This window comes from Lepidothrix coronata, unplaced genomic scaffold (assembly GCF_001604755.1).
Source record: "Lepidothrix coronata isolate B3197 unplaced genomic scaffold, Lepidothrix_coronata-1.0 Scaffold11, whole genome shotgun sequence".
Taxonomy (NCBI): domain Eukaryota; kingdom Metazoa; phylum Chordata; class Aves; order Passeriformes; family Pipridae; genus Lepidothrix; species Lepidothrix coronata.
In genome coordinates this window covers 5000441-5009688 of record NW_016690191.1, presented here as the reverse complement: position 1 = coordinate 5009688, position 9248 = coordinate 5000441, and the positions used below count along the sequence as shown (strand labels likewise).

Here is a 9248-nt window from a genome sequence, read left to right as displayed (position 1 = left end):
CGCCCGGAAGCGCCCGCGCGTCACCCGGGAAACAGCTCCCGCCCCCGGCGCGCGCTTCCCTTCCCGACCGGGCCGCCCTCGGGGCCGCGGGTTCGAGTCCCGCGGGGCGCGGTGTCGCAGGATGGGTCAGGTGCGAAGGCACCACAGTGGGGTCACCTGGTCCAACCCCCCTACTCAGGCTGGATGGTCCCAGGGCACATGGCACAGGATTGTGTCTAGACGGTTCTGGAACATCTCCAGCGAGGGAGACTCCACAACCTCTCTGGGCAATCTGTTCCCAGTGCACGGTCACTCGCACAGCAAAGTTCATGGAGCTGAAGAAGTATGGAGTTGGGTGCAGGCACGTGGGGTGCAGAGTGGGATGCTGGGTGACATGGGGTGCAGGCACATGAGATAGGCAGTTTGGGAGGGGGCACTGAGGTGCTTGGCACAAAGTGCCCATTCAGGGCCACCCTGGATCAGTGGCACCCGGCCCCACGAGTGCCACCCACGTGGCGTGAGGATACATTTGAGTAAAAGCCCCTTAATTCCGGGGGGTGTGAGGGGTGGCCTTGGGCGTACCAGGAGGTTTAGCCCGCCTTTAAGCAGTGGGATTTAGCCAAAAGATCCGGTGCCAGCACATCGTGGGAGCTTTCACAAGCCCCGTGCTCACGTGGAGTGGGAGCTGATGCTGCCGAGTAAGGGGAAGGTTTGTCCTGGGCCAGGGCCCGTGGGGAGTGGGATAACCAGACCTGAGAGAGAGATCCCCTTAGGGCTCCATCACAACACTCCAGGGTAGGTCCCCTGTTGTGCCTCTGGCCATGGCAACATTGCTCAGGGGTTTGGCACAAGTCCCAGTTTTCCATCAGCAGCACCCTCGCCTTTCATCTGGAGTCTCGTGCCTTCCTCCTCCTCCCTCCCTCACACTGGGGTCTCAACTCTGTTTGCAGGACATCCCTGTGTGGAACCCAAATCCGTAAATCCCAGAGGCATTACAAAACATGCCTTGTGTAAGCCACTTCAGCCCTGTTCTGGTGCTTAGCCCTGCCCTGCCACCTCCCCAAAATCCACATCGCTGTAAGAGCGCAGCTGAGCTCCTCTCCTGGGCTTGAGCACAGCTCTATCCTCACCACATCCTCACCCAACTCCCACAATCCTGGACCCAAAGAGTTAAGGCTACAAGGGCTCTCCTGCTCTATGCAGCTTCAGCGTACTGGGGCGTCCCAGAAAAACTCATTTTGCCATCCCGCTGCACCCACATGTGGACTCACTGTGGTCCCTACCACTTCCCAGGGCTCCCCTCCCTCACAGGTCTGTGGCATCACCCTGGAAATTATATGGGTTCCAGTTCCCGAAGCTCCAAGCACTTGAGGATGTTGTAAAAATTCTGGCCATGTTTTTTTTATTGTAAAAGCTGAAAGGGGCCCCATATGGATGCTGGTTTGGGTGACCTCACTGGGGAGGAGTTGGAGAGCCCCAGGACAGACCAGTCCCAGGAGCATCCTCTGCCACAGTCCTGTCCCTGCAGTCAGACTCTGCCTACACAGCCAAATCCACAGCAGGACCTTTCCAGAGCTTTTGGGGCAGAAGTTGGGGAAGAGACCTGTCCTGCTTTCCCCGGGGAGCAGGCTGGGATGGCAGGCTGCCCACCACCTGCCTCTGCCCCTGCCCCGCACTAATGAGCGAGTTACACAACAAGGAGCTTTTATACTTTGTTAATCGGGTCCGGCATCCCAGCCCGCCTCTCCACGCACGCTCCCGCTGGCCGGCCGAGCCCCAGCTCCCTCCTTCCTTCTCCTCAGCTGCCTTTTGTAATGTTTTAATGGGTTTTTTTGCCTGGGTTGTGCTGACTTAATTACAAAGCTGCAGTGAGTTGATGCCTTGTGACGGTCTAATCCCAACCCGGTGACTCTACAAAGCTTTCGCCCGGCTTTCTCACTGCTCCACTCTGGCCTCACCATCCCTGCGTCCACCTCGGCCCTGTGCACTGACCTTCTGTGGACAGTTCAACTTTTCCTCTCCCTGGTGAGTATCCAGAACTCTTTCCACCGGAAAGGACTGCATTGAAGACTGTCATCCAGCCCTCACTTAATCTGGTACCTCTAGCGCTTGGATTGGTTTTACGGCCTGGAAAAAGGGGATGCCTGTCCCTTCCCCAGGAGCTGGAGGGAAAGAGAATGCCCTTGGGAGATGGTTGAGCCAAATGCTGGAGCCAAGCATCCCTCGCACAGCCTGAGCTTAGAGCTGGTCCTACAGCCCAGCACAGGCTGGGGGAGATGCTGGAGATAGGATGAAGGCAGTTCTCCTTCTCCTCCCGAGGGATGGGAACAAGGTGTTTCACCAAAACTGCATTGGCAAGATGCCAAGAGGCTCATGGTCCAGCCTTGCAGCTGGTGGTGGGCTCTGGGCTGGAGCGGTTGGACTCGAGGGTGTGGGAAACTCTTTGGGGATAATTATTTATTTTGGGGATATTATTTATTTTGGTAGTAGAAACAAAAGGCAATAAAAGGATGAGTTGGCTGCCTGAACAAAGCTGGGTGCTCACCTCTGCCTGTGTGAAGATGGTCTGAAACAGAACACTGCTGTGTGAGCTCAGGCTGTTGGGGGTTCCCATGAGATGTCCCCAGCCTCCAGAGGAAAGGCAGAGTGAGAAAAACATATGAAGATATCAGATGATCAATGCACATATTTTCAAGCTGCTTTTTCAAACATCTGTGGTGTTTCTCCAGGCTGCTCAGTCTCTGCAGGCAGGCAGAGATACAGACAGTAGGTGATGGAGCTGAGGAGGGTTGGGGCACCCATCTCTACCCCTGTCTGAGCAAGAGGGGCAGGGGATGGGGCATAGGAGCGCTGCAGAGATCGTTAGGATCACCAGCACTGCTGATTCCTCCTTCCCTCTCACAGTGTCCTGCAGCTGACAGAGGACAGAGGACAACATGTCTGCGGTTGTGAGTACTGCCCCCACACCGCCCCATCCTTTAGGCTCTTAGCATTCCCTCCTTGCAGTGCTGGGATGGGGTTCACCCTCTGCACCCCCTGCCCCCTCAGCTGCTCTCAGCCTGCAGTGGGGAGCCTGGGCAGCACACAGTCCATCCCCATCCCATTGCATCTTCTTGGGTCATGCATGGAGGCTCTCCCTGCCCCAGGACACTTGCAGTGGGGCAGGGAGCTGGGGGCTGGCTGGGGAGACCCCACATGCTCTCCTCACCCCCAGACGGGCACGTTCCGGATCGTCTCGGAGGAGGAGCAGGCCCTGCGCACCAAGCTGGAGCGCCTCACCACCAAGGACCATGGCCCCGTCTTCGGGAAGTGCGAGAAGATCCCCCCACACACCCTGCAGAAGGTGAGGGGGGCTGTAGGGAGTGGGGAGGCAGTTGCAGCCCAAGGCTCCTTCTCCTTCTCAGGGGCCAGAGGAGACCCTTGACCAGCTCTTACATTTGGGGATGCACTAACCCCAAAGTGACTCCAAGTAGGGGACTTGGGTGAGCCTGCCCTCCCTGTGCTGAGATGCTGCAAGGAGCTTGACTGTCCTCCCTTGGTTTTTTGGGTGCCTAAATGACCTCCAGGGTGTTTTAGAACCTGTGTGGGGCATCACTGAGCTGGGTGCCCTCTCTGCTCCCCCCAGGCGAAGGATGAGCTGAACGAGACGGAGGAGCAGAGGGGGGTGGCGGTGAAGGCGCTGCGGGACCTGGTGCAGGAGCAGGCGAGTGGCGACGACGTTTGCAAGGCGGTGGCCGAGAAGGTGCAGGGGAAGGACGACTCCTTCCTGCTCCGCTTCATCCGCGCCCGCAAGTTCGATGTCCACAGGGCCTATGAGCTGCTGAAAGGTGGGGAGGGGTCCAGGGTTGTGATGTTGGGTGTGGGTGGAGTATGTCCACCAGCAGCCCCCCAGCTCTGTGCTGGTGCCTCCTAGGCCCCCAGTCTGGGCTGGGCTGGCAGAGCAGGACCCTGGCATGGAAAGGGGATGAAGAGAGAGGATAAATAGAAAAAGACAGGGCTGGGGGGCTCAGAAAGAGCTGGGATGGGGAAAGAAATAAGTGAGGGTGATGCCAGGTATCCTGCAACACCAGGGCAATGCCATTCCTTGCCAATTTACCAAACAAAATGGAAAAAAAATGCATTTGGTGGTGTCAGGATGTTTCATTTGTGCAGAAAACCCAGATGGTTTGGGCTGCATCCCCTTGAGATCCCTATGCCCTATACATGCCCTATACTCACCCCTCTCTACCCCTGTAAGGAGCCAGTCCTACACCCCATGATGCTTCTATGCACAATTCCTTGGGTGGTTTAGCATCCCTGGGACACCTCAAAGGCTGGGGGCAGGCTGGAGGGCTTGGGGCACCCCCTCGTCCATAGGGATGGATGGAGTGACCCATAGGGGTGGAGGAGAAGCGGGAGGGCAGCCTGGAGGCTGGCTGCTGACTGGGACCTGCCTGGCTCCAGCTCTGCTCTTCTTTGTGTCAGCTTGGGAGATAATGAGTTGTAATTATCAGTGCTGGCTCCCAAACGAGCTGTTTTGTTTGCCTGCATTTTCCCAGGACGAAATTCCTTATTTCGTGCCTGCAGGGTACCAAGAGAGGGGAGCTGGGGGATGTCACCCAAACAGAAAGGAAGGAGAGAAGGGAAATGGGGGGAAAAATTAGTTTATCTGCTTGTTGAGGTGTTGAAGAGAAGGCAGGTATGGGAAGCTCCCAGCAAGGGGAGGATAACTGCTGGGGCTGGTCTGCTGCTGAGCTTCTTTCCCCCGCTTTTACTAGAGGAGTCCTGACCCATGTGGACCCCAGGCAGAGCTCTGGGGGTCAGGACTGACATCTCACTGTTGCCAGTCCACCCTATCTGTGGCAGCTCCCCCAGCTGCCTGAGGCTGGGCAAGCAGCCCTTGTCCTCTCAACTTCTGCCTCTCCCCAGGCTACGTGAACTTCCGCCAGCAGTACCCCGAGCTCTTTGAGAACCTGAGCCCCGAGGCTGTGCGCAGCACCATCGAGGCCGGGTATCCCGGCATCCTGGCCAGCAGGGACAAGCATGGGCGGGTGGTGATGCTTTTCAACATCGAGAACTGGGATTACGAGGAGATCACCTTCGATGAGGTCAGTTCACCTCAGACACGGCTCCCAGAGCAGGGTGGGGTCCCGCTCCAGGACTGTTCCCGCTGGCAGGTCTGAGCACAGCATCCTTACACACACACACATGTACACACACACATCCAGGTTGAAGCCAATCTGTAGCCCTCTGAATTTATCCTTTGAGGAAGCCTGGGAGAGCATGGCCCATCCGAAAGTGTTCCCCTTCCTTCCCCTCCAGTGCAGTGCAAGGTGCGGACCAAATTCGGGGTGTACATCCCCCAGCCCAGGTAACATGGGGTGAAGAAAGGCACCACACCATTAAAACAAGGTCCTTCAGAAAGGAGGCATGTACAGGGCAGAGGAGGAAGCTGAAGGCACAGAAAGGGCTTCTTGGCAAAGAGGTCTCCAGGCACATAACTCACAGCTTCTCTCAGCTCCGTTTTCTGCTTAGCTCTGAATTTGGTTGCAACGTATCATTGATCCAGATCTGAGATGCTCCTAACTTGAAAGGGAATATGGTGGTGGCTGAGCATCCCCTGAAATGCCCTCCCTCCTCTGAAGTCCTGGGGCTGGCTGTGACAAGCAGACCCTGGCTAACACTCTATGGGACTCTTCCTGGGAACCTCCTGATTCCTACAGCAGGTTCCTATTAGAGACGAGACCTCATACAAGACCCCACTGTCTCTCCTCTCCATTAGATCCTTCGTGCCTATTGTATTATCTTGGAGAAGCTGCTGGAAAATGAAGAGACCCAGATCAATGGGTTCTGCATTGTTGAGAACTTCAAGGGCTTCACCATGCAGCAGGCATCAGGGATCAAACCCTCTGAGCTCAAGAAGATGGTGGACATGCTGCAGGTGAGGTGGCCAAGTCTGCACCCAGCAGCAGCAGAGAGGCCCTGGTGGAGCAGAGAGCTTAGGGAAGGGAGGCAGGAGGGTTTGGGATTGCCACCACAATGGCACAATGAGAAGGCATCATAGAGAGGCTGTTTCCCATCACCCCCTCCTTGCCTTGCCAGCTAATTGGCTTAATCCTTGCAAAATGGATCCTAATTTTCCCACCCTATCTCCCTGCCCTCTCAAAAGTCTGACCAGAAGTAGTACCATCACTTGCAACATCCTGTGGCACAGCCTGGAGGTCTTTCCTCACCAACCTCTCAGCCCAGCCCTACCCAGGCTGGATGGAGACTTACAGGCACTTCAGGATTTCTGTCCTTGGACCAGAGGCCAAAGACTCAGCTCTCCCCAGGGAAGGAGGACAGCAGAGATGTGATCCTTCTCAGGGAGTAGGAGCAAAGAGCTATCTAGGAGGCTCTTCAGCTTCCTGGTGCTCCTGGGACTGGGATGGCTGATCCTCTGGGTCAGAACACAAAGGGGCCATCAAACAGAGAAGGGGAGATTGGGCAAGGAGAGCTGTGGCAATGCTGGGGTGACCACTGCTGCCTGCCCAGATCCGGGCACCATCTGTAACCATCTGTGTCTCGGTTTGGGATCCTAGGACTCCTTCCCAGCACGGTTCAAGGCCGTCCACTTCATCCACCAGCCTTGGTACTTCACTACCACCTACAACGTGGTCAAACCATTCCTGAAGAGCAAATTGCTGGAGAGGGTGAGTGTGGGAAAGGGACCTGGAGGCAAAGGCACATCCCTGGGTGAAACAGAGCAGTTGGGAAGAATGGCTCCAGTCTTCTGCTGAGAGTCACTCCCATCTCCCTCCAGGTCTTTGTGCACGGGGAGGAGCTGGAGTCCTTCTACCAGGAGATCGATGCTGACATCTTGCCAGCAGACTTTGGTGGCAACCTGCCCAAGTACGACGGCAAAGCAACTGCAGAGAAGCTCTTTGGGCCCCGCATCGAGTCTGAAGACACAGCTCTCTAAAGCAGGGGCCCTCTCCCCCTGCCCTGTACAGTAGCATCAGAGGTGGCCCCCTAACCCCAGCCACCTCCTTTCTGTAGCATTGGTCAAGTGACTGCTCGTGATGAGGCACTCTGGGCGCGCTCCACGCCTGTCCCTCCCCTCCCCACTCCAGGCAGCGGGGCTGCCCGGCAGCTCTGTCCCTCCTAGACAGAGCACCCTTCCCTTGGGAGCCAGCAGAGAAAGGAGGCCACCAGCCCCCTCCCACAGCACTCCCTGGAGCTGTGGGGGGAGGACAGGAGAGTGTCTGCTCTGGGAAGGGAGGGCTACAGTGAGGGAGAAATAAAGTGTTTAACAACAGAGCTCTGGGGTCCCTCGTGGTAAGGAACTGGGATGCAGCTTTTTGGGCACTGGCTGTGTTGGTGGTTTTAAGGAGGCCAGGAGTGTCAGTGTTTCGTGGGAGACCCCTGTCCCTCATCACTGACTACCCTTTGGCACAAGGACCAAGGAGCTGTCTGTCTCCATCCCCCCTGCATCCCAGATCAAGTCCCACCCCTGCCTGAGCAAGGATCCCCAATTCTTAGTCACCTGCTCTAACCAGGAAGGAGAAAACAGCCCAAAAGATGCAAAGAAAAACCCAATCAGGGGCCCAGGCAGAGCTGGCTGTGCCTAATTCCTACTCAGCCAGGCAGGCAGGGAGGAGGAACGGAGGCTGCAGCAGCCAGAGACTAGGAGATGGATTTCAAGCACAGAATAATGAAAGACAAGCAGAATGTACCCTCCTAAATCCTTCAAAAGCTGTTTCTCCTAGCACTGCATTGTGAGAAGGAGCTTAGTCAGGGAAGCTCAACCAAAAGCCAGAGTGGAGGGCAGAGGAGGGTCCCGGCCCAGTAAACAATCTGTGCCTGATGCTAATTTGACCTTGCTAATGTGGAGTCAGCAGAACCTGGGTGGGGAGGAGGGAGGCAGAAGTAGCTGTCCAGGCAAGGCAGTCTGTTCTGGTCCATGAACCAGGCACCTCCTCCAAGGAGCCGATCAGGTACCCATTTCTAGACCACCTTCTCCCTTGGTCAGCAGCAGGGCTTGGGAGAGGAGCAAGTTACTCGTCTTTGCCTAGGTTACCTCATCCCTCAGCCTGATCCTGCAGTGTGCTCTGTCCCCCCTCCCATCTTCATCTTTCATCAGCCAGAGCAGCCCTCCCCCCAAAGCTGGCCGAGGTGGAAAGCACTGACAAGAGCCACATTCATCAGGGCACTGGCTCAGGCTCAAACCAAACAGGACGTGGGCTCTGAAGCCACAGGGAAGATGGGGCCTGTTTGGCCAGAGGCCACTGGAGTTAAATCTGTTTGCTCCAGCCCCAGCAGCATGGTGAGGCCATGCATGGCAAGTCCCAGCCTGAGGCTGTGCCAACCTTGTGCGAGGGGCCAGAGGGAGAGCAAAAGGCACCTCTTGGCTTCATTTGGCTCCTTATTGCATCTGGAGCCATCCCAAGGAAACCACGTGTGACAACTCTGCAACCATCAGGCCAGTGCAAACACAACAGCACAGCTTGCCTGGGAGTCAGAGCAATTGCAGCTTGTGAAAACAGGAAAAGGAAACAAAAAACAAACAACCCAACAAAACCATACAGACAGAAGCACCACACTGCTGCCTCTGGGACTTAGTGACAGATTTTGTGAGGTCCCTGTGGCTGCTCACCACTGCTGGGACAGATTGTCAGCCAGTAGCTTGCTTTGACAGGGAAACAGGACAGCACAGCAAACAGAGCAGGGAGCAGTGACTCTGACCAAGCCAGGAAGCAGGTTTAAAGCAGAACTAACAGCTAAATCTCAATGGCCAGTAAACTAGAGGTGAAGCCCAAAACAATTCCCACAAAGTAATTCCCATTACAGGGGAAGAGCAGCAACAGTCCTGTCCCAACCTTGCTGCCCCAAGGACTCACAAGTCCAAGTTACCCTCTATCTCACTTGGTCTGTAGATAATGAACCACACATCAGTGAGCTCTTAAGTGTCAGGTGAGTAGTGCTTTTGTATACTCTGGGCTCAAAGGTGTCACTGTCCCAGCAGGAGTTGCTGTTGTTTTTTCTGCCAGCAGCTGAAAGGTTAGGAAATACACTCCCTGTCAGGCAGGGTAAAATAACAGATGTTCTCCACTGGCAAAAATAACCCTTCTTCACTATTTTCAGGGCAGGCATGCAGTTTAAGCTGATGCCATGCCCATTCTCCACCAGAATGGCAAAGACCCCCTCTTGTCCAGAAGACAAAAGGCAACTGGGAAAGGCTCGAGCAGCACTAGTGCTTGCATTATGTGCTGCAAGGGAGAAAGGGGGAGAAGATAAAGTCACCCCTCCAG

The 9248-nt window shown here is 55.8% G+C and overlaps 1 protein-coding gene across 1 annotated transcript; it reads left to right on the top strand.

The window, feature by feature from the left end:
* The first annotated feature begins 1947 nt into the window (after positions 1-1947).
* Positions 1948-7091, top strand: RLBP1 (retinaldehyde binding protein 1). Its single transcript, XM_017804969.1, has 8 exons — positions 1948-2004; positions 2884-2927; positions 3194-3322; positions 3605-3806; positions 4888-5066; positions 5741-5899; positions 6540-6650; positions 6761-7091. The coding sequence occupies exons 2-8, from the start codon at positions 2916-2918 to the stop codon at positions 6917-6919; spliced, it is 951 nt and encodes a 316-aa protein (XP_017660458.1). The 5' UTR covers positions 1948-2004; positions 2884-2915; the 3' UTR covers positions 6920-7091.
* The last annotated feature ends 2157 nt before the right edge of the window (positions 7092-9248 follow it).